Genomic DNA, 24828 nt, shown 5'->3' with positions numbered 1-24828 from the left:
AACAGTATAGTTGGTAGCAATGAAAATTACTGGTGCTGCGTTTTTCGCACGCCAGTAAAGTCAGTAAGGCTGGGTCTACATTGGATGTCGTAAGTCGTGTCGGAAGAAATTGACCAATCACAGTTCATTATTCGACTTACGACATCCAATGTAGACCCAGCCTTAAGCCCGCTGCAGACGATGCTATTTTTCCTGCTGGATTGCTTGCGATTTAGTAAATTACTATCATTGCACCACTCAGCATTCAGGATTCCTAGTAATTTACTAAATTGCAAGCAATCCAGCAGGAAAAATAGCATCGTCTGCAGCGGGCTTTACTGACTTTACTGGCGTGCGAAAAACGCAGCACCAGTAATTTTCATTGCTACCAACTATACTGTTTTCACTGGCAGTAACTAAATCCATTTTCGAACACATCCTAAGTGTGATTCGTTGAATCCAAAGGTAAGAATCAATCGTATTTAAATTGCTACTTAACTGCTTAGTGATCGGTCGAATAAATATATGTTTCTGAACGTCTCGAGTTATCTGGAATAAGATTACAAAATGCGAGTCTAGGCTTGACATCTCATTTTGACTTTATTTTAAGTTTCATCTTGATTTCTTGTTCTACTAGGTGAGATAGTACTGAAACTGGCGCTTTTTCTAACGATTTGAGTGACCTCTAATGGCGATTTTGGCGATTTGGGTGACCTCTAATGGCGATTTGACAGTTTAAATATCTGGCAACCCTGCTGCAGACGTGATCGTAGCCGAGACGCACCGCGCACGCCGTCGCGGTTCGGTATGCACGTCGTTCTGTCCACCGCGTAGGCTAGTTTGAGTCAGCCGAGGTAGTGGTACGTCGTTGGGTGAAAGCAACTCCGAGGATGTCCAAGAAGCAGGACAAGGTGGACAACGGCATCGTCGCCGTGAAGAGCAAAGTGGGTGTGCGCGACACTCGAGTCGCACCGTCGCTCGCGGATGTGACACGAGAAACGACACGGGGCACATTTGCGGGGGACTGCGCATTATTCAAATTGTTTTGCAGTTCGACGCCGACATCATCAGATTCTCCATGAATCGCAACGAGCCGATGAGCTACGAGGACTTTGGGAAGCTGTTGGCGCAACGGCACGACTTGGGGGCGGACTTCAGCTTTTCGATCTGGTACACGGACACGGACGGTGATCCACTTCCCATCAATAATGATAACAATCTGGCTCGGGCTCTGGCGAGCGCCAAGTGCCTGCTCCGAATTTTTATACACAGGAAAGGTGAGGTTCTAAGCGTTGTATTGTCTTCCTGATTCTCTACATATATATATACACATATGTATATGTATATATACATATACGTATGTATGTATCAATGTATGTATATCAGACATTTAATCCGGTTGTTGCCACACGTCAGGTGACGGGGCGTGGGACAATGGCTATGGTACAATGAAGCCTAAGAATTTGATATCCAGTATCTTGGGTGGCACGCCAGGAAAGCCAAAATCTATAGTCATTTCGAATCCGCACGATTTCAGGCAGGTGAGTACGTTTCGTCGCACGCCCGCCAACTTTTACTGGCCGATTGATTGTTAATTTGTACTTGCTGTCAGGTATCTGCGATTATCGACGTCGACATACTGCCAGAGACCTGTCGACGTGTGCGCCTGTTAAAGCACGGTTCCGACAAGCCCCTAGGTTTTTATATCAAAGACGGCGAGAGCTTTCGCATACTGCCGCCGTCCGCTGGCGGGGGAATCGAGAAAGTCCCGGGTGTGTTTATCAGTAGATTGGTACCGGGTGGCTTGGCGGAGAGCACGGGGCTTCTGGCCGTGAACGACGAGGTCCTGGAAGTGAACGGTATAGAAGTCGCGGGCAAGACGCTCGATCAGGTAGGTGGTAGTTTTGCAAAAGTAAAACTATGTAATTAATTAACAGTAAGAGTCTACTCGCCGTGTGGCCCAACTGAACGTGAGAATTGATTTTTTTAAATATTTATCGTGTCGAGGATGACTCGGAAACGTTCACTGACGTTTCCGCGAACTGTTGTTGCAATATAACTGATATGACTCGTGCGGCAATAACCGCGTTACACTTTCATTGCCTAATTGTCATTTTTGAAAGTTACAAAAGTGAAATGTCGAGTCGCAGTGAATTACTGGCTACAATAATTAATTTCACAGTCCTGCTTGTGAAAACAGAATTGTAAGGTAGCATTGATTGGATTCTACATGGAGAATTTTCTCGTAAAATTTATCCTAAAAAGTTCATGTGATCGTGGGACAACATGGCATTGTGAAGAAGTTCATGAATGTTTTTAAATTTTACCAGTAAAAAGAATCTCTTTTAAAAAAAACCAATAATTATCCTGTATAAATTAAGTATCTGCAAAGTACTTACTCTTTTTTTCTTCTGTCTTTTTTTAAAAATACTAATTCGTGCACGGGGCGTGTAGGTGACGGATATGATGATAGCGAATTCCTCCAATCTGATAATAACCGTGAAGCCGGCGAATCAGAGGGCAGCGTTAACGGCACCTCGCCGTGGGTCGTTCTCGCGTAATAGCCAGTTATCGTCGGGCAGTCGCCAGTCCACGCAGAGCGCTGGTAGCGACGAAGAGGCGGATGAGATCGTTGATCTTACAGGCATGACGATGCAGGATGATGCCTCGGCGTCGTCCGCTCAGCATCATCATTACCACCATCACCATCATCACCAAAATTATGATCAGGGTGTACTGCACCTGTAGGGCAACGTGTCTCGTATCTTTAGAATAGCAATTAGACGATTGGTTGTAAAGTGTCGATATAAGCGCGGGCGAACAAGGGAAATAAGCGTGGAAAGATAACTTTTGCACAGTATTATGAATCGTACGCGACTGATACCCCTCGAGATGATGTTTCGCAAATTCCATTAAGAGAAACGCTCGTGCCCCTCGATACTTTGTAACCGATTGCCCATTGCCCCGGGATGTCGTGTATTGGGCTACGCTATCGCGAGAAGAGAAAATCGATATATACATATATATATATATATATATATATATAAATTTTGTGCTGCCTGACAAATAACGTTCCAAAAGCAAAAGTGGCCTTAGATGACAACATCATTGCAGCTAGTTTTAAAAAGACGATAGAAAGGAAAAGAAGTGTTCCCTTGGGTAAAAGCAGCCACACGCCTATTCGTGTATCTACTTCGTCCACTCCACCGCATGTTTAGACTGTTGAAGTTTTTGAATTTTAATTTCATTTATCTACGTTATCTGTTATCCAATTGCGGACTAAGGATTGGAGGATAATGGTTTTTTTAGGACGGTAAGTATCAAGGATGAAAACGCGTTAGGAGTAACGACTGTATTTTCACGTGTGTGTAAAATGTGTGTAAAATATCGTTCTTTGCGTGCCTTCGTCGATGCGGAATTAATATTTAAGAGACAATATTACATTCCAATTATACTTACACCGTTGAAGTTGAGAGGGGGGGGGGTGGGAGGTAGGAAGGAGCGAGATACCGTTTTTAAGATATCTTATACTGCCTTCGTAGTTTACACGAGTCCACTTTTATATACGCTCAAGCCCACATTTTCTACTTAATTCGAAAAGACGTGTACATATATAAATATATACAAAGATATATATATTTATAATATTCTAGCTATTTTTCTATCGAGTGTATTTTTTTCGTAATCGCAAATCCATTCTACTTGGACTTCCGCAATAAGCACCATCTTTAACGGGCCATATCGTTCCATTGCCAAATTATCAATCGTGTTAATCGTATCATCAATTCCGTGATCGCTAAGATGTACACTTAATATATTTCTTTCTAAATCCAACGCCTTTGTCTTAGGCTGAATGTCCATGCGTCACAGATCATGTATAATATCTAAAAGACGAGACGTCTTTTTGAAAAAGATGTTTTCGGTATGCGAATCGAAAAGAATTATTGAGAGAGTGAGAGAGAGAGTGTGTGTGCGCGCGCGTGCTTGAATGAAAGGATGAATGAAAGAATTAGTATTTTAAAACGGTCATTTTAATCTGTACGTATTTTATCGCTCAAGGCGAGGAATCACTTTTGTACTTAACCAAATAGAGTATGGACTAGACACGTTTGCAAGAAGTACTTAACTGTCTGTGCTAGGCGCTTTATCGAGCCGTAGCCGTTTACTTCGGGAAATCGTCAGTGCTAAATTAGCGTTCGCGAGATGAAATTAGATATATTTTTAACGCGGTACGTCGCATTGTACTCCTTACGGATAAGAGATAGTTGGTAAATTAATAAGGACGAGAATACTTATTAACGCTGTAATTCTTTTTAACGGCAGCTTATGAAATAAAGATATTTTATTGTATATTCCGAGCCGACTTATCGCTTACTTATGTAATCTCACGGAATCGCACGCAGTATCGACGTATCTGCGACCTCCGTCTCTGTCGCGGTTAGTCGGTTACTATGGTGTGTAAATAAAATATGGCAGAGCGCGAGGTGCGAACGCGATAAATCTCGCTTATCTCGCACCTTCTGTAACTTTGCGTGGGACGTAATGTTCGCCTCGAGAACCGAGCACCTCGCGGTCGTTCATTGAGGGACAACGGCGGCAAACGTTCGGCAAATATTGAGTCGGGGAAAGAGTCGCGCGACGCCAACGGGAGAGATGTCTTACGCCGAGCACGGACCCCGGATTTTTCTGACGGGTAGACCAGGCAATGGTGTACCTTTGTCTTACGGGGATTACGTCCTACCGAGGAGAAGATCGGAGGGTCGTTTGAAGCTCTACAATTCGTGCACAGACACCCGAGCGTGGAGCCCGAATGTCCTGGAGAACGCGCGTTACTTCCGAGAGCTCAACGAGCACGCACTCGTGGTTCGTTTCCCCACGCAAATATTTCAAATTTCCTTTTTTTTTTTAAGGAATATACCCTCGGCTCCGAGTCGCCGCTTCTTCCGAAAAGAGATTTACACTTTATTTATGCCTGCATGTATGGCCGTGTAAATTGATTCGGGAAGGGAATTTTTCAACGAGCGACTTTGAAATCTGGAGCGTTATTGGCGATGGGGAAAATCTCGGTTATCTCGGTTCTCTCTTTGTGTACAGCCGGGGAAACTGATACCATTCAGCGCGGTAATGGAAAACATGATAGCACTTACGGCTCGAGCTCAGCGCGAGCTTCGCATTGCGCGGCGAGAACTGCGGGGCTACAGATCCTTGAATCTCACCCCGGAGCAGCGGGGTCACCTGGAGAATTTCGTGAGCTTCCTGAGCCTTGGGCGTCAAGTCTCGCCCTCAGCTCGAGCGGATAATATACTGCCATTTTGCAGGCTGAAGCTACTGTCGGTACCGATCAGGCGGAAGAGATGAGAATTGAATCTGTGATAAGACCGCTCGCTCAGGAAGGATTATTCAACGCGAGCAGGATCGCATCCTCGCGACATTTCGACGCTTACATGTCGATATACTTTCGTCCTGACGGATTCCGATATGGTAGAGACGGGTACCGTTTGCTACCAACTAATACGCGCGTCCTGAGAAATGATCCGCATGCGAATCCACTGTCAGAAAATAATACTTATCTGGTGTCGCGCTTAACGTCCTGCGATATGCTGACCGAGGTGAAAGCCGCGCGAGGTAAAAGGTTCAAGGCCGTGAAGAACAAAATTATTCTCCATACATCCGTTTATTTTAAATTTTTGCCGGGAGAGAAGTCGCAGGATCTCCGTTTGGTTTGTCAAACGAAGCCCGAAGGAAACAGAAATGTCAAAATGTCGCACTGAAAAAAATGATCTTGCGACTGCAGCAACAATTTTCTAGGTACGCCAAAATAACTGAGATACATAAATAAATAGCCGATACTGCGAAATCGCATATGTTTTGTATTTGATCAATTGAAATAACAGGAACAGAATTTTTATCTGAACTGTTATCGAATGTTAGGGAGAAAGTCTTTCCGTGGCGCCCACATCCATTATAACGTTTGATTGTGGTACATAAACAGTTACATTCCTTACAAAGATTGTTTTAGCTGCGGTACCGAAATTTATTTTCATCCAATGTGAGTGATTAATACTTAGTCATGAAACCTAAACTTTCCAGAAGGCATTACTGGAATGTTGCTGCTATAAAGTTTGCAGGCTACAAACAATGTTCTAACACATACAAAAAAATAGCGGTAAATTTTTACCGCAGTGCCTAGAAATCTACCTGCATTAGTAAGATATTTTTTTGAGCGCGCAATTTGATGCCATGCTGACCAAATTTGCGCCACGTTTCGGTCAGATTCGGTCAAATTGACATTTAACTTTTTGACTTTTCTATCTTTATTGAGCGGAATCTAAGCAGAAGAAAATGTCACTTAAAAGTCAAGATGAAAAAATAATTAGTTCTCGAAAGTCAAGATGATATTATTTAACACTTTTAACGAAGCACAAATTGATTTTTCATGACTACATTTTGATTTTTCGATAACTTTAGCCGAGAAAATGCAAATCGCTCGTGCATACGAAATGATTAAAATCTCATAGATGTTATATTTTACGAATTTGGAAAAATATTTGATTTTTCAAACATTGATAGCCTGATTTTCCATTTACAAAATGCAAAATAAAAAAATACAAACCTTGGAAAATATTGAATATTGCGGTTTACTATACACGTTATATTCTTATAATAATACATCATTTTTATTAAAAAGAACATTTTGTGTCACAATAGTATTGTATTTATAACTGCCAATTATTACTATATATTTAAGTTATCTTAACGTACAATTATGAATAATGGAAATATCCCTGCCAAGTTTAAATTATCGCGAATTATGTCAAACAATTTTTAAGTTGAAAAATCATAATTTAATTAATTTCCTGTTACGATAAAAATATGACTTTCGACAGTAGTTATTTCGATTTCATCATGACTTTTTGTTTTCTTGAGAATTCTGCCCGGCCAATCTCGCGAAGACGCAGCGAAACGATCCGTCGCGATAAATTTTGCAGAGGGTAACGAGCAGCCGCGCGTCTGCATCGAGTACGTCGACGCGTCTTCCCAAGCGGCGCAAGAGGTACGCGAGATGGGTGTGCAAACGGAAGAGTGTCAGGATAACGACGTTTACTACCAGCAGTCTAACGGCGATTCACCCTCAAGCCGGTATTACGAGACCAGCGAGAGCGTATCCACGTCCGAGAGCGAGTTAGGGGTGAACTCGGATTCTGAGGTCTGCGGGAGAAGCCATAAGGGAGTGATTATCCAAAAGGATTCGGAAATTATCGTCCTGAAGAACGAGCTTGGCGTACGAGACTGGGCGACTTGATCGAAACAACCCAGACAGCACAGAGAATCCAAAAAGAATTCTTCCCCAATCCCCTATTTATAAAACTAATCCTTTTCTCATTTCTGTTCGAGAAATATGCCATTCTGTTCTAGAACATTTAAGAATTCAAGAACACTTTGCTCTCATATCACGAATTTTGAGCTCTTTTTCGAATACGAAAAGAATTCCCTAGCGGAAAAAATTTCTATAAGTAGCTACGAAAAATGACTTGAAATAGAAATTTGTAGAAATTTTTATATCTTCGTTGAAACATTTTTTTTGTAAAAATATCTACGAAATAGTACTACAAATTACAATGTTCTCAAATCAAGAAATTATTGCAAGTAGTGTTTCATGAAAATGTACAATTTTGTAAAAATTAATACCAAACTTTGCTAGTTTCCAAAATTTGAGAAACAACAAAATCTTAAAGAATTAAAACATCTACTTGTAGAAAATTGCAAAAATTAACAAAAGTGTTCCAATTCTAGCATTTTCATGTTAATTTTTATAAGACTTTAAATTTACGTAGAATTTCTTAGATTCTGGCAGTATTTTTTTTTTGTAGAATTTTGTAGAATTATTTCCGGCAGGGTTCTCTGTATTACTTTATAAAAATTCGCACCGCGAGGAATTCTTTTTGAGCTCACTCTGAACAGATTCCGCTAATTTAGAAAGAATTAAAAAAAAGTATATCCTTTTTGAATTCATTACGATCTCCTGTGTTATTTGGCGAGTCTTCGTGCAACGGGTATATCCGGTGAATTTTACCCGCGTTCGTCTTTCAGATGAAGGAAGACGAGCTGGAAGAGCTACGGGAACTGAACAGGCATTTGCAATCGTTGTTGAAAGAGAAGAACGAGGATTCGAACTTTCTGAGGCGTAACGTTAATGTAAATTGGTACTTATCCCCGATTAGTTCCAGTAAAAATTTGCGTAACTGTTTGTATCTCGCGTCCCTAGACCTTGCAAGAAAAGTTGAAAATAGTGAGCGACAGGCGTGACAGCGAAATGGAGAATCTAAGTGCAAAAGTAATAGAATCGAAAAGTTTTGTACACGCGCCACATGTTTCTCGTTCTGGATCTTTATCTTATCTTTATCGTCTTTCTCGCAGCTCTCTTCTTCCGAGTGTATGACGGATCAGTTGAGAGCGGAGTTAGCTCGAAAATGTCAAGTTTGTTACGTCCAATCGCAGGAAATCCAGAGCCTTAGGGCGGAAGTTAAGGAAGTAGAATTACTCTCCATGGAAAACGAGTCGCTTACGGTTTGTACGCGCGAGACATAGTAACCCAAGCAGAACATGAAGTCACTTTCCGAAAGTCAGCGGAGTGTCACTGAAAACAGTGAATAGTAACTAATTTAGAGTTACAAGAATACCACCCCGGTAAAAAATTTTTCACGCATGAACATGAATAAATATATAAAATTATATAAAAATACACATCAAATATGTTCATACATATTTTCACATTGTATATTTTTACATAAGTTTATACAATTCTAACTCTGTATATCTGTCAATCTCAAATAACTCAAATTGACGTCGAAGAATCGTTTCTCACTGGGTAGCCTCTGGTTAACAATTGACTAGAAAATGAAAAACCAGGCCTCCCAGATAGCACAAGACACTCCTATGGACATTTTAAGAATATTCTTCAAGAATATTTGGAATATTCCCGACTTGCACCTAAATAAATCTTTTTCGAATGTGAATAGAATGATCTATCGAATATAGCGTGTCAGTTATATATGGCATGATCACAAGTTTTACTGCCTTTTGCATAAGATAAGTGTATTACACAATAAACAATGTGCAATACATAAATTCGATGAATACTAAAAAATTATTCTGAATGAATATTCCAAAGACATTCTCGACGAATATTTTAAAAACGTTCTCCTTTGTTATGAATATGCGATTTCCAATTGTAATAATATATACATATATATATTTATTTATAGAATATTCGATTGGAATATTCTGAAATTAAGAATATTTGCACTCCAGAAGAATATTCATAGCACTATGTGTGCTATCTGGGCTGGTATACTTACAACTGTGAATCAGTGAGTACACTATTTTCAGTGGTAATTCACTAATTGACTTTTGGAGAGGACGATAACATCAAAGTGACATTATAATAACTATCGAGGGTCACACTTTGATCACGACAGAAATTTGATCAAATTATGATTTTATGCTGCTTAACATGGCTCGCGATAATTTGAGCTTATTGTTAAATTATTTTCGATACTCACAATGGTAGTGGATGCAGAATATTTTTTTTTAACAAAAGTGTTACTGTTAATGATGAGAAACCGATTTATATGGTAAAGCGCGATATTCAGTATTTTCTAAGATTTGTATTCTTGAGCTTTTATTTTGTATCTCGCGAATGGAAAATCGGACTATCAATGCTACAAAAATGAAATAATTTTACAAATTCGTAACACGTATAATAACATCTGTGAGTTTTCAATCATTTCGCATACACGAGCGATTTACGCAGCTAAAGTTATAAAAAAATCAAAATATAGTCATAAAAAAGTCAAATTATAAAAATATCTAATGATATCGTCTTGACTTTCTAAAAATGATTACTCTTTGATGTCATCTTGTTCCGTTTGAGAAATGCCGCGGAATATATAATCTCGTTTGGAGGAAGCCAAAAAAATTCGATAATAAATTAATCCGTATACATATGTGATAAATTAGCGGAAGGTGAAGGAAATGGAGCATTTATCGAGAGAAGCGGAGAGCTGCGGTATCGCTTTAGAGCAGATGAAAAACGTCTGGCGAGAACGTGATATGCTTCAAAAGCAATATCACGAGCAAAGTTGCACGTTGGCGGACACAGAAGACGAAATAAAACGACTATTGACGTTGATAAAGCAAATGTCTGTTACGGCTGACACTCGTGAGGTGCGTCATTTGGCTACACGCGTCACATCGCGATCCATTAATTTTAACGTCAATTCAATTAATAATAAAGGGAATAAATTATTCGGGAGCACCGGCGCGACATTACATTGTCCTAATTTATAATTAGGGTAGAACAGCGTGAATATAATTAAAGAGATCTTACAAATTGCAGATTTAATTGCAGATTATTGCGAGGACATGTCGTCGCAGAGAATTACAATTCTAAATAGTAAAAGAAAAAGTTTTTCAAAACAGCGGGAGAATGTTTAACAAAGTATTTTCTTCACAGTTTGCAGATGTAAATTTTACATGCGATTATAAAGTAACAGATAAAGAAACCAGATCGTTGTAAGAAATCGGTTACCGCCTGTCTACACGTCATAATCCTACTCTGTAAAAATCAATTGGTTGATTATCACTGAAAGCAGCGAAAGTGAATATTCACTGGTTCACAGTCATAATGCACTGATTGACTTTTGGGGAGTAAATCTTAAAATCGTCTTTCCAGAAAAGCGTACAAGTACTCTCTGAAAGTCAAACAGTGATAATCCACTGATTGACTTTTAGAGAGTAGATCGCGCTAGTGATGATAAGTGCGCTTAAACCTCGTCTCATTTATGTGTACACCGTTTCCCTCGGAAAAAGTGTTTTCGCGCAAATTTTATCCGTCATTTGTTTACGTAGATTTCGCCCACTAATAATTTTTACGATCAGGTAGAGATGAATGGCGTAGTGGCCGGCCTGAGAAATGAGATTCAGGCAAAAGACGACAAGATCTCGCAGTGCGAGACGCAGCTAGTTTGCATGGAGCGGGAGGTCGGTAATCTGACTAACATGCTGAAAAGTAGTCTGAATAATTTCGACGAGACTAAGATAGCGTACGAGGGCGTTTGCGATTACACCAAGTGCGAGCACGACACTTGCTTAGACGTGCCGAGCGCGTTGTCCGCTTTAAAAGCGTTCATAGCCGAGTTGGAGGAGTGTAAACTAGAACGGCGTAATCGTCTGCGGGAGATAGATAACTTAAGGGCTTATGTGGCATGTTACAGCCAAGAGACCGTCAGCGAAATTACAAACACAGATTTTGATACCGGACACGGATCGATTCAGCCGGCTGCAGGTATATTTCGAGTTACACTCGGGATCTTTTCCGTCCTGCCTCAATCGCCGTTCCAATAATCCAACGTTGCATTCGTGTCAAATCAAGCCGTGTTATTACAGTCTTGGATCAGTGATTCTTAAGAGAGAATTAAGTCTTGTTTATTATTTCTTTGTGCAAGTTGCTCCGTTGCGACGCAGTGATGCGCGTCTTGAATTTTTAAAGATATCCTGGACTATTAAAAGTTTCAGTAAAGTTTTTTTTTATTCAATTTCAAGTATTATAGATTTTTTCAGCACTTCGCTGTACGCGTTCTCTCCTCTTCTCTTCGTCTGTGATTCTTTTGGAAAAACTTTTTATTTAATTTTACATTTCTCTCTCTGTCACTTATCTATGTAGACTCCTTCCACTAATCATTTCATGTAAAACTTTTGTACTCCGCGTTAAATAAGCACATTAATTATATAATAATGACGTTACAGCGCACATGGGAAATGATTAATCTATCAATACTCTTTAAAAGCCAATTAGTGGATTGCCATTGAAAATAGCGAATACTCACTGATTCACAGTTGTACACAGAAAGAAAAACGTAGCTGTCGTAGCTAAAAGCTGCACGTAGCAACTAAATTTCAGCTAAAACTCTCGTGCGAACATGGCGTATTGCTTCGACATTTGTGAATATGCGAGGCACTTTCAACATTTCTACAATGTTATCGGCACAACAGTCAACGGACGTATAAGAGTAAATTCCCGCAGACGTTTATGAGGTTGGATGATGGGTGAAGTGTACAGAAAAAAAGTAGATACACGAGACACTCAAGCAGCTCTATCTCGGAAACAGTGGGGAATGGGACATATATTCGTATGAACATTTTTGCTTAAAACGACCGATACTGTCACCTCCCAGAATATTGACCTTTCTTCCTGGGACACCCTGTATAATGAGATATTTCCATTTTTTCCCGGGTAGCAAAATATTTTTAGCAAACCACGATTAGGCTACGGTAGCGATACAATGTTTTTCAGTGTAAATATACCACCTGAGACTTCCAATGGTATTCTTGTAACCGTGAATCAGTGACTATTCGCCGTTTTCAGTGATAAGCCGCTGATTGACTTTTTGAGAGCAGACAATCTGATGCAGAGTGTGTGCCAAATTTAATGATGTTACAGAAGATGTTTCCACACACACCTCGAGTAACATCGACTGTCAGTCATCTAAAGAATTAGTCAGCGTTCAGATTCAATCGGACGACGTTGACTCGACTACAACGCGTTCTGAAGAGTCGGAAAAAGTGAAGCCGAACGAAGTGATCTCGTATAAAGATATCGATCGTGCTCTCGCGACGCATATCAAACGTTCCATTGACAAAATGTACGGGATATCCGCGGGTCTTCAAGGTATTACATTTGTGCTCCCTCGCGCAGTTCCTTTAATGCGACGTGCAGCGAGTAATTGCATGATGAAAATTCATTAAGGTGCCGGGGACCATCACGTACAGATTGTCAAAGAGTTCACCAGGCAGCAACAGGAGCTGCAAAAGAAGGACCTGGAAATTACGGAATTAAAGCAAAAAGTGGCGGAGCACGTGTTGCGGAGAGGCGAGGGCGACTGCGCGATTCAGGAGCAGCTTAGGCAGAAGATGTTGGAGAAGGAGAAGGTGTTGGAGGCCGTAATAAGTAAAAGGGATTCGAAGATCGAGAGGCTGCACGAGCACCTTGCTGCACTGGAAAGCGATATCTTTTCTTACCGCGCCGAGTGCGACGCGTTGAAAATCGCGAATGCTGATCTCGTCGGTGCAAAAAGCTCACTTTCGAAGGAGACCGACGCGCGAAGTGAAGAACTGAGAGCGCAGAGGGACCGGGTGCACGAGTTGACTCAGCAGATAGACGACTTGAAGCGAACCGTCCAAGTCTTGGAGGAGGAAACCAGCGGTGCCGAGGACATGAAAACTAAGTTAGTAATTTCGCGGCTACTTTCGCCTCTATTAATACTCGACCCGTCATTCTTAAGTCGACTCGTCGATTCGACAGATTGATCGACCTGCAGACGAAGAATAACGATCTTGCAAATAAGCTCGTACAGGCGAACGAGGCCGCATCTAGGAACGCCGAGGTCGTAGCGGAGCTGGAACGTAAGGACGAGAGGAACAGAATAGCTCTGACTCACGGGAGCATTAAATATGACGCGATGATAACGCAGAAGCACAGCGATATCGTGAAACTGCGGGACGAGAATCAATCGCTGCGCGATCAGTTAAGGGAGACTGAGGTTGAACTCGCGCGGAGTAACGACACGATATCACTGCGAAGAGAAAGCGACAATGCGGCCGTGATGAATGTCCTGCAGGCGACCCTGTCGGACTTGGACGTGGATAAGGAGAGGCTGTTGGCGCGAGTGGACTGTCTGAAGAGCGAGATGGCGGGTTACCGGAGTTCGGCCGCGAGCGTCGAAAGCCGATTGCAGGCGTTATCGCGCGGAAACGAGGCTCTGCTGGCAGATATAGAGACTGTAAGAAATACCAACGATCAGTTGTCAAGCCCTGCCGAGGAGACGATAACGTCATCGCTGAAGGACGCACTGTACACGCTTCCCCAAAAAATTTACGACACGATTCTGCGCCTCCGAACTGAAATCGGCGAATGTGACAAAGGGATGAAGGGCACAACTGAACGTTGTCCAAGTGAAGATGCTCCTGGGATCGAGGATGGGGAAGAAAAGCGACAGAAGAAAGTGTACGCTAATAAGGTACGCGAGCTTATTTTATTAAATCTTATTGCTCATAAAATTCTACACCTGGATTAAATTTTTTCCGCGCAAGCGGCTATTAATGCCTCGGTATCGAGCACAACTCAAGCACTAGTGCTTGCAATTTCAGTCCTGCGAGCGGGATATATTAGACCCTGTCACTCGAGAGGTAGATTGTAATTTTGAAGACGTTGCGCACAAGTTAAGATTTCTCGAAGGCCAGCACGAAGGGAAACTGCAAGAAATTAAGAATCTGATGGACGACGTAAAATTGAGAGATCGGGAAATAAAGAGCCTTCATGAGTGCATCACCTATTTGTTGCAGGAGAAGAACGAGTTGCAAGCTAAAGCCAAAGTACGTAAGCTTACAAGGTACACGCAAATTTTCTTCTCTCTTTTAGCACTGGGTAATGTTCTAAATGTGCTACTCTCGATCTAACAGTGCCAAATGGAGGAATATCAGAACACATTGACGTTACTGAAGAGAAAGTACGACAGTAGCCTGAACGCTTTTCGTAAAAGGCATAACGAAAATGTCGAAAGGTTACAAGCGAGATTCGAAGACATAATGAAAATCGAGAACAGCTCGTTCGACGCGGAGAGCTGGTTGCAGGTAATCGATTAGCGAGTAGCTCTTCGCGTCGATTCGTTACCGGTTGTTCTTTCCAGTCGCTGAACTTGAAGGAACTGTCGGAACTGCATAATCGAGTCAATATTTTGTGCTCCCACGCGGCCGAGAACACCGAGCCGAATACCGCGCGTATCGGAACCGCGAAGAATCGCTATAGCTGTCGCAATAATTCCCAGGAGCATAGATTACATAATAAATTCACTTTGCGTGAGCGGGACACGAGGGAAAATAGAACGTCTTTGAGGGAAACAGGCAAAGTGGAGTCTCACTCCAAAATTCTCAATGCTGAAAGTAACGAGAAGCCCGCTGTAACGGAATTGTACTCTCGCGATGTGAAGCTTAAACAGGAACGCAGGTAATTTGTGCCTTGTACACATTTACTAATCGCTGATTTCGCAACGAACGTTTCGCTCATACACTCTTCTCGCAATAACAATTGTCAGTTCCCTCGAAGATGAGAAAGGACGAGCCGGAAAGGCGGAATCGCCCAAATCTAGAACAGACAGAACTGTAAGTAACTCGATGATTTCTTTTTAAGCTGATTCTAAGCCGCAAGAAACCGGCCAATGACAGTCGTTCATTCGTCTCATGTTTAACTGCGACTGATCGATTTCTGGCGTTGCGGCTTAGCGTCTTGCGTCTTGCGTCCATCGTCGTTGCTACGTTAAAACGTACGTGACTATAATGCGTTGCAGCTTGACTGGCAGAGGGAGAAATTTATCTATCAATGCAGCATCCATCACAAATTGAGCAACTCCCGCTGATGTTCACGTGGCGGTGTTTTATAACGAAGAGTACTTCAACACGAAACGGAAAAGCAAAGGGACAAGACGTTTCACCCTTACGTATTACCGTGTTTCGCAATCGCGCGCATCTTAAGCTTAATAATAATATACGTATACATATTTTTTTATAAATGGAAAATATTATTTGTTACTCGTTCTATTTTCTTAGAATACATACAATTTTTGTGACGTTCTTTTCACCCGTGGGTGCTGTTATCATTTGTCTAATCAAGGTTGTCGTTTGTCTGACAAGAAACTCGTGTTGTTTCGATTGTTGAAAAAGTATACGTCTAAAATAAAGTTTGTAATAAAAGTACGGATTGCAGAAAAAGGCGGCTCTGCTGCGCAAATTCTTCCAAATTGCCAATAATACGTCAAGTAAGTATGCCGAGACGCTGCTCTTGCCAACACTTTAAGAAATCGCTTTCTGGTTCATGCGAAGCTACATTCTGGAAAATGTGAAACGGAAGAATTCTGCTACGTGCCTTAAGCATCCGTGCCGTAATGGAAATCTGTGCGTAGATACGAGCACGTATACATGCATGATACGCCGCAATATCCCAGGTTACATTGAAGCATACAGAAACTGAAACAGAAAATGTACCTTTGAACCCGACGGAACTTGGAGTTGAGGAAAGAATATCTCTCTATGTAATGTACACGCGCATGGCTGGAACGCGCGTGTTCTGCAGTAGGACCGGAGGCTGCAAATTGCGTCTGTTGCATTCAGCGCAGAGTTTACTGTCACTTCTGTTGCACGAGGCCGGCCCGGTGCACCGCGATGTCGGTTGCGCTTTACGATAGCTCCGATTGCGCCCGGCGATGGTAAATCCGATTACGGCCAAAGGAACGTACCTATAATTCTATTTCGCGGCGAACAACGCGACTGTCTGCTCATTATTGTCGTTTTGTCGTTGCGCAATTACGTCGCTCTGCGCTCGCGATTATTTCCTTTTCTGTGCGACGCCCACGTACGGCGCAACGCCGAATTGCCGCACGGATTGGCGCCTCTGTCTTGTGAAGACTATGAATGAAGACAGAATGTGTACACAGAATAATTTCAGTGGGCGAGTTAAACTCTTTTTCTGAAATTGCAGGGTAGAAAAACGAAACGCAGAGGGAAGTCGCTGTTTAAACTCTGCCATTTTGTGATTATGTTTCTTTTATCAGTGCATTTGCCAGATGCAATTACACATTTTTGAAAAGGGAATTATACATTTTTCTCTCGAATGTAAATCTGTTTTTCGTATTATTCCGTGTAGAAAAATGTGAGGCAATCGGGTGTGTTTTTTTTATGGAGTTTTTAAAGACTGATGTGCATTCGCAGGAATTTATTACAGAGGATAACTTGAGAGAACGGGTTGTTGAACGAACTATGTAAAATAACTAGTGATCAACTTGATAACGTTACGAAAAGCAAGAAAAACTGTTAGGGAATGTCACAGTATATTTAGAATGGCGCGGTACGTTTGAGCACTTAATAAGGTAATTTTATGACATAAAATGTATAAGAACTAGTAAAGTGACGTATATTTTCTCTTAAAATTTATCTTGAAAATATTGTAATTATGGGACAACGCGGCACTTCAAAGAATTTTTTACAAGTTTTTAAAATTTTACTATACATTTCACAAGTAATTATACTTGCAATTAGTATACATTTTATCGGCAATGTATAGCAAACTTTCGAGAAATAAAGTTTTCATAAAGTTCTTCAAAATGCCGCGCTGTCCCACGACCACATGATTTTCAGGATAAACTTTAAGAGAAAATTCTCTCCGTGTGGATTTCTAAGAGTACAATAATTCTTATTTGCAATAATTAACAATTATAGGCGAAGTTTCGCGATTGTTTGCCACATGTACTAAAATGTACCAGAGCATACACTCGGCGTCTTGCTTTTACACCTGAAAATAGCCGTTAAGTTCAATATATTCCGATAACATTCATTTTATTAAAATAAATTTTTGGATATCTTTAACGCGTTTCTTCAGGTGTAAAGGCATTCATGACGCCGAGTGTACACTCCGATACACTTTAGCATGTGCCAAACAGTTGTCGAAAGTCGCCTTATGTTAGGGTTTCTGTTAAAAAATATTTACCTTACTTCAACTGTTTTATATGCATATATTTAAACACATTCATAGAGCATGTACGTATATAAAGAGTGAGAACAAGTGTCCATTGGCAAGTGGCCCCATTTTTTTCGCATTCGATTTTGGTCAAAAAGTACAATAAGTACCAACCGAAAGGTCTCGTCAGGCTGATTACAGATCGGTCTCAGAATGTACCTATTTAACGCTCCAGAGATATCGGATTCCAAAGGTTCCATTCCATTCCAAACAAATGGTTGGTGTCTGTCCAGACGGCTTCGTCGCTTATGTCATAGGAATTTTTGGAGCCCGCTATCTCTGGAACGTTAAATAGGTACACACTCTGCACTGAAAAAAATTTCTGGTTGAATATGGACGAATCAGATAATTCCTTTAGGATTTACCAGAATTCCTTTAGGATTTACCAGAATTTCTGTAGGATTACAGGAATTCTGGTAAATCCTAAAGGAATTCTGGTAAATCCTAAAGGAATTATCTGATTCGTCCATATTCAACCAGAAATTTTTTTCAGTGTGAGATTGACATATCTGCGATCAGCTTGACGAGACCTTTCGTTCGGTGCCTACTTTGTGACCAAAGTCGAATGCGAAAAAATGGGGCCGATCTTGTTCTTACTGTTTGCACATGTACATACATATAATATTGTTTATAATTATTCCAACGACTTGAAGAGTCCCAAAAGTACAGAGTTATACCCGGAAAGAGTAACACACTGAAAAAAATTTCTGGTTGAATATGGACGAATCAGATAATTCCTTTAGGATTTACCAGAATTCCTTTAGGATTTACCAGAATTTCTGTAGGATTACAGGAATTCTGGTAAATCCTAAAGGAATTATCTGATTCGTCCATATTCAACCAGAAATTTTTTTCAGTGCATTTATTAATAAGAACTATTTTACATGATGAGCTTATAGATTAAAATATAATACAATAATGATGTTGAATTGAAAGAGTTTATTAAATTCTAATTTAAATAATATTCATTAATATTCTGTTTTTTTAATTACTGCTTAACAAACATTTTGTATTTATTGAAGTAATTTCATCATTGTTTCCGCTGATATTTTATTTCATGCCTCCGGTAATATCTTTCCGTTTTGTTTATAGACATCATAGATTGTAATAAATAAAATAATAACATAATATTGACTCAAGCGTAATTGAAAACATATCGATGAACGTTATTTCAATAATTTAAAATTAGTATACAATTATAAAAAGTATACTATAAAATAGTTAAATAGTCTAACGCTACACATCAGAGTAAAAAGTACAAAATATTTGTCGTTTAAATAATTATGAGCGGTGTCTGTACACAAATATATTATAAAATGCCAAGATCAAGATATTCGATACTTCACGCAAATTTGCATACAGAAATTTGCAAATCAAAAGGTAAATTCTTTTTAACGGAGACGCCAATACAATTGTTAAGTACCAATTAAATAGAGAAAAGTCTGCTGTTATGCGAGATAAGTCTCTAACATGAGATAGCAGTTTTTCAACATTCAAATTCAATCGAAAACGTTTTATACAATCTAACAAATGAGTTTTCCACTAAACAGAAGAGATTTCACTCCAAGGACAATAAATGCATAATGCAACCAACAGATGATGCCTATTAATTTAGCAGAAACTCTGCTATCTCATAATAGAGAACCTTCCCCTATTAAAGTAATTATCCAATTAATCGCAGAAGTCCAGCTTGAAAGACGCGAGTCTTGTTTCACGGACAAAATCCTACATTTTATTTATTACAACTTTAAGTGGTTGGAAAATATTTCCAAGTCTCACGTAAAATTACTCCTCTTGGAAGATCGCTATGTACACTTTACGTTTTAATAATAGATTTAATTAAAATTCTTTTAATAGCAAGACAAATCCCTTCTTGGAGGAGACCTTTTGTCAAAAGGAACATTACGAGTGCTCTTTCAACGACACACGAATATGCAAAGGGTGTGCCTTGAACTTGAACGAATCACAGTTTGGATCACTAATGTAACTCTCGCTCGTCACCGAGCGACACATTATTAATTTCCAGGAGTGAGGTACGCGCCCCCGCGTGAGTTCCCTCTGCAGTATCTTCGCTTGTACACGCGCGTAAACACACGCGCAATATCGAACCGCTTCATTAATTTCGCTACTGAAAAGTCTACGCGTTTAGCGGACGAATCATGAAAGTTTGAACAAAATTGCAGAGACAAAAGGCTCTATTAACGGAAGCGAGGCGCACGATATTTGATTTTGAACAAGAGTGTCCCTTTGAAAGCGAAGACGAGTGCGCATTCATTAAATTAAACAAATTATTGCAGGACGCATTGCGGAAAAGGACGGAAGCACGGTGGAACGTGTACACGCGTGTACCGCATAATATGCGTTACATTTTGCCTTACATTTCGCCCCGTGTCGCATTTCTGCACATTTTTTTTATGCACCTATTGCACCTCGGGATATTTCGACCGCGTACTTGTTGCGCTTAACCGTCAAGGCTCTTTCTCCAGAACTAAAATAAGCAGCTTTTTGCTATTAACGCTAATGTATAACCCAACTTGGTCCGACCTGGATTGCCATGGTCAACGGGGGTGTTCTCGATGCTAGATCCAAGGCGGCCTCCTGGCAAGAGCTAGGCGGCAGGCAGTCAGGCGAGCAGGCACAGGTAGCCTCCCCCCCCCCCTCCTCTCTCTCTCTCTCTCTCTCTCTCTTCTCCTCTCCCTTTTGCTCGTAAAGGGCGAGGAGGTGAGGCGCCTACGGGCAAAGGGTGAGTTTACGAGGCTTACGAGCTTGCGCACTCGCCGGCCCATCCGGCGCAGCCTCCGGGATCCTTTCACGGGGCGGTGGACGCGCGCGTGTCGCGATATATAGGCGGAGGACGGAGCTTGTCGGTCGGTCGGTCGCCCTCGCGCGTCAGGCACGTCGCAACCCCCAACATCGTAACGTCGCAGGTCGCCGGGTCTCCCGACCATGAGAAGAGGAGCGTCAGGTGCCGTCGTCGCCGGCCGTCATCACGGGACGTCGTTTCCGCCAGCGTCTACATCACGCGCGTCCGCATCGCCGCCCTGGTCGTACCGGAAATAAAAATCAGCGTCTAAGGAACCGTTGTCAACCGTTGGCGAAGGAGAGGACCGGAGCGAGGAAACCGGTGGCACGCGTCGACGAGCCTCTTCCGGTGCGATCTCGCGGCCGCGGCCGAGAGGAAGAGGAAGAAAGAAGAGGGACAGAGGAGCCGTGTCGGCGACTCTCCGGGGAGACGTACGAAGCGGGTGGAAAAGAAAAGGAGGTGGTGATTGCACGGCATGCGGTCTTGAGAGCACGCACGAACAGGTGGCGAGGCGGGACCTCTCTCGCGGAGGACTCGGTGGCTGGCGAGAAAGAGGACGAGGAGGGAAGAGTGGAGAGACGCGTCGCGACGGAATACGTGCAGGTACTGTGAAAGAGGATATACTTTGAATTTCCTTTTATCCGATCCCCTTCTTTCCTCCCTCGTCTCGGCTCAAGGGAGGAGGATTTTGAACGAGGATTGCCCCGTACAGGACGAGAGAGAGCGAGAGAGAGAGAGAGAGCGATCTCTTTTCGAAAATTCACCCTTCGCAGACGTGCCGCCTCGTCGCAAATCTACCCTATTGTGAGCTTCTTTTTTATTCCATTCAGTTCTCTCTCCGAGTCCTTCCGGGGTCCCGTGCGCCCTTCGTTCTCAGCCTCTCTCGGGAGAAGCGACGATCCTTATTCAGATGGGAAAAAGCTGCTGTCACCGCTCATTAACGCGAATGCAAACGGCGGAGGGAAAGCCAATTTAAATTACACGGGGACCCACGTCATGTCCTTTCGCCTTTCCTCTCGCTGGCCCCGGGATTAGAAATGACGATTCGGCGTGCGAGCGTCAGAATATGGCAATAATTAAAATATCCGTCGCGAACGCTGGAAAATAAACGGAATAATTGATGAAAATCGCAAGGTGCGCGGGGGGTATTTTTAAAATGATATATCCGGCGAGTGTTATAAAAAAAATGGATCCGTATGGCTGAGCGTATTTATCGGAAAACTCCTAGAGCTACGTGCGGCTTACGAGCTTTAAATAAAAAGCTATCGTATAACTCAGCGTATTTTCACTTGTAAACAGACTGCATGCGAATCTCCTCCTACTTGAATCACATTTTGTCGGCGTAAATGCGCCAGTATTTATAAACCGTAAAATATCGATTAATTTCCATCGATTACGGGGCTGTTGCGCACGAAATTACCGCGTAGCGATAATACAATCATTATGTACCCGGTGTGAAATTAACAGCGTCCCAAGCTATTTTCTTGTGAATTATTAAAGCAAAATCAACTTTAACATTTTGGGGCACGCCGAGGCCGTTCGTGTGTGCGGAGTGCCATTATTAGCCCTCCGTTTTTTTTTTAATCGCAAACATTTTATACGTATATACGTTAATTCTCTTTACAATTCCGCAGGAATAAAAAGAGATTTCCTATTATTTCACTTTAATGATATATAAAATATCTCGTATGAAGTATTCACTCTGACCTTTCGATCGATTAATGATTCTATTCTTTGCATCAGATACGTGAATGCATCCGCAATATGCAATTGTTTCTTTTCCCTTCGAATGCCGCCACTGTCTCTTTTTACGTCGATCGATTCTTCTCATTCTACATACAAAGTAAGGTCATCGAAAAATGAATATCTTTTTACGGACTGTGTATCATATTTTATATCGGGATAGAATATCTCGTGGAATGTGCATTTTTGATAGTCTTAACTTAACAGCGTTACATGAAAAGCCGAGAGGGATCGATTTATATAAAAAAGGATCATATTATTTTGAAAGAAACGAAGAACTCGTGTCTCCTCGCTTTTCTCCGGCATCGGCGTCTCACGTATCGAAAGACGAACTCGGAAATATTATACTAGAAAAGATTTTGTCGCTACCTCCAATTTTCCGAGAAAACAAGCAGTTTCAGATCCTGTATTCTCTACAAGTCAATCGATGGATTATCACTGAAAACCGTGAATAGTCACCGATTTACAGTTATAATTGCGCCGCTGCAATTTTCAGTAGTATACTTAAAACTGCAAGTCAGTGACTATTCACTGTTTTCAGTGATAATTCACTGATTGAATTTTAGCGGGTATAGAACTTTTTATCGGAACGCATGTACTATCGTTTGCCTCGGATTAAACTAACTCTGCTTCGATTTAACGCAACTGAACTTTAGGAAACGTTAATCAGTTAAACATTAATTAATTGGAAAAAAAACGATATATGAAATCACACGTTAGATTTTCTCTATCAGGTTACTTTCACCTTGCTCGAATCTACAAAAATTTTGGCCTTCTCGTCTCCTATTCGATTAATCAGGGTTGGGAAGTAACTCGTTACTTGTAACGAAGTTACAGTCACAGTTACTTGGTTTTTGGTGACTCTAACTTAACTTCGTTACTTTCTCTCCATCTGTGACTGCAACTTAACTCAGTTACGTTTTTTTCGATAACTAGTAACTAATTTAATATAGTCACCCAGAGAACATGCATGTTTAAAAGACATCTTTAAGACGTCTATTAGACGTCTTATGTCTAAAAGACGTCTAATAGACTAAAAGATGTCTTTTAGACATGCATGTTCTCTGGGTACTTTATATATATTTTTAAATCTTCGCAGATCGCGTTAGGCCTTGCATTTGCGCATGAACGCCTTTATCGACGCTTTACAATTCAAATGCAGATTTGACATTTTTATTTTCATTGTAAGAAAATAACTGCAAAGTAACGAATCGTTACTTTTTTAATAACTGTTACTTTTCAGAATTGGTAACTTGTAACTGTAACTAGTTACATTTTTAGCAAAAAAAAGAACTAACTGCAACTAGATACTTTTATAAAGTAACTTTCCCAACTCTGCGATTAATTAGCGTTTCGACAGCTCGACATCGCGGAACGAGAATTGATACGCGATCCGACGGTATAAAAAAAGCGTCAATGTTGCGCTCGCAATTAGTAGGAATCGGAAGTAATCGTAACGGCTGTCGTTAGAATCGACGTTAACGCCAATTAGGTACCCCGAGAATATCGATTTTAATCGTAAGTAGCTTAAGATCTTATTTCCGCGCGGTCCTCGCGTGTGCCATCGTTTCAATTTCCTGCCCGCCCTCGTGAGCTAAAAACGACACGCGGAACAAACGATCCCGTAACATAATAAACGAGTTAGGAGATCGGAAGCGGTCTGCAAGACGGGGCATTTTGAATTAACGCCACCGCTTTCGGAAAATCAAGTTTCACTTCGCGCCGCTCCGTTCCGGTCATCGTGAAATCATTACGCTTCAGCGCATATTTGTGCAGGCAGTTACAACGCGCGGGACGCCGCGCGCCGTACGATTAGTTTCATTGTTTATTCGGGGATACGAATAATTTCGGTTACGTCGAATCGGTTCGATAACATTATTTACCCATTACGAATTAATGATCCATCCGATTTATACAAATTAACGTTATCGCAGCGTCCCTGCGATGAAACTCGATAATATCCCGTCGCGGGGAGTACAGCACTAACGATTTAGTCCGATGACGCCAATATGTTTTTGTAGCGATAAACATATTAATAGATATTAATGGTGTCTGTCGATAATATTTACCTCCGCGAATCGGACACGGTGGTAACACCCCGCGGTTTGAGGCCAACAATTTTGCCAATGCAGATTCCGCCCGCGTGTCGCGCGCCATTCATCGAGCGGATTCTTCTCCGGCGTTTTGCAGATACAACGGCACGGCCTCTGATGAGTCCGCGACGTCTCCGGAACAAGATCGAGACGCGTTCTCGGCGCTCAACATCGAGGCGTTATTTTCTACACTATTAGAAACCGAACAAGGTAAACTGGACAATCAATCACCGCTGTGAGGATCAACCGTGAGGAGACACCCTTCTGGTAGCGACCTGCAATCATGCTCAGTCCCAAGATGCAAAAAACTGGTGAGCTTTCCTTCTCTCGATCCCGTTTCTTGCCCTCTTATTGGAGCGCAAAGAAAACAATAACATCTCTTACTTGAGATTGAAACAACTTTCTTTGTTTAAATAACGTGTAACGCGAATAGCAATACTCGGAGAGAACTTTCTCTCAAAATTTATCCTGAAAATCATGTAATCGTGAGACAACACGGCATTTCGAAGAATTTTATCAGTTTTTTGAAATTTTACTATACATTTTACTAGTATACTATACATTTTTCTTAGTATACATTTTAC

General features: G+C 41.4%; 3 protein-coding genes across 6 annotated transcripts in view; all 3 read left to right on the top strand.

Annotated features, from left to right (window-relative positions):
• The first annotated feature begins 504 nt into the window (after positions 1–504).
• Positions 505–4331, top strand: LOC105570556 (partitioning defective 6 homolog gamma). Its single transcript, XM_012027846.1, has 5 exons — positions 505–923; positions 1031–1256; positions 1396–1520; positions 1592–1870; positions 2434–4331. Exons 1-5 carry the CDS (start codon positions 870–872, stop codon positions 2725–2727), a joined length of 978 nt encoding a protein of 325 aa, XP_011883236.1. The 5' UTR covers positions 505–869; the 3' UTR covers positions 2728–4331.
• Positions 4332–4632: 301 nt separating this feature from the next.
• Positions 4633–24483, top strand: LOC105570714 (sporulation-specific protein 15-like). Its single transcript, XM_012028151.1, has 16 exons — positions 4633–4842; positions 5074–5226; positions 5298–5604; positions 6969–7261; positions 8071–8175; positions 8246–8314; positions 8398–8547; positions 10000–10206; positions 10891–11326; positions 12482–12709; positions 12788–13265; positions 13343–14057; positions 14188–14412; positions 14500–14670; positions 14727–15043; positions 24342–24483. Exons 1-16 carry the CDS (start codon positions 4633–4635, stop codon positions 24481–24483), a joined length of 4206 nt encoding a protein of 1401 aa, XP_011883541.1.
• LOC105570555 (ras-specific guanine nucleotide-releasing factor 1-like) overlaps positions 20435–24828 on the top strand; it is a 59482-nt gene continuing 55088 nt past the window's right edge. For all 4 annotated transcript variants that reach the window (XM_012027842.1, XM_012027844.1, XM_012027843.1 and 1 more), the window contains exons 1-2: positions 20435–21011; positions 24342–24555. In XM_012027842.1, coding sequence (XP_011883232.1) covers positions 24528–24555 — 28 coding nt within the window. In that variant the 5' untranslated portion in view covers positions 20435–21011; positions 24342–24527. The remainder of the gene's footprint in view (positions 21012–24341; positions 24556–24828) is intronic.

Source organism: Vollenhovia emeryi, unplaced genomic scaffold, assembly GCF_000949405.1.
Source record: "Vollenhovia emeryi isolate VEMERY1.0 unplaced genomic scaffold, V.emery_V1.0 DF939120.1, whole genome shotgun sequence".
Classification (NCBI taxonomy): domain Eukaryota; kingdom Metazoa; phylum Arthropoda; class Insecta; order Hymenoptera; family Formicidae; genus Vollenhovia; species Vollenhovia emeryi.
This window is presented reverse-complemented; position numbering and strand designations above follow the sequence as displayed.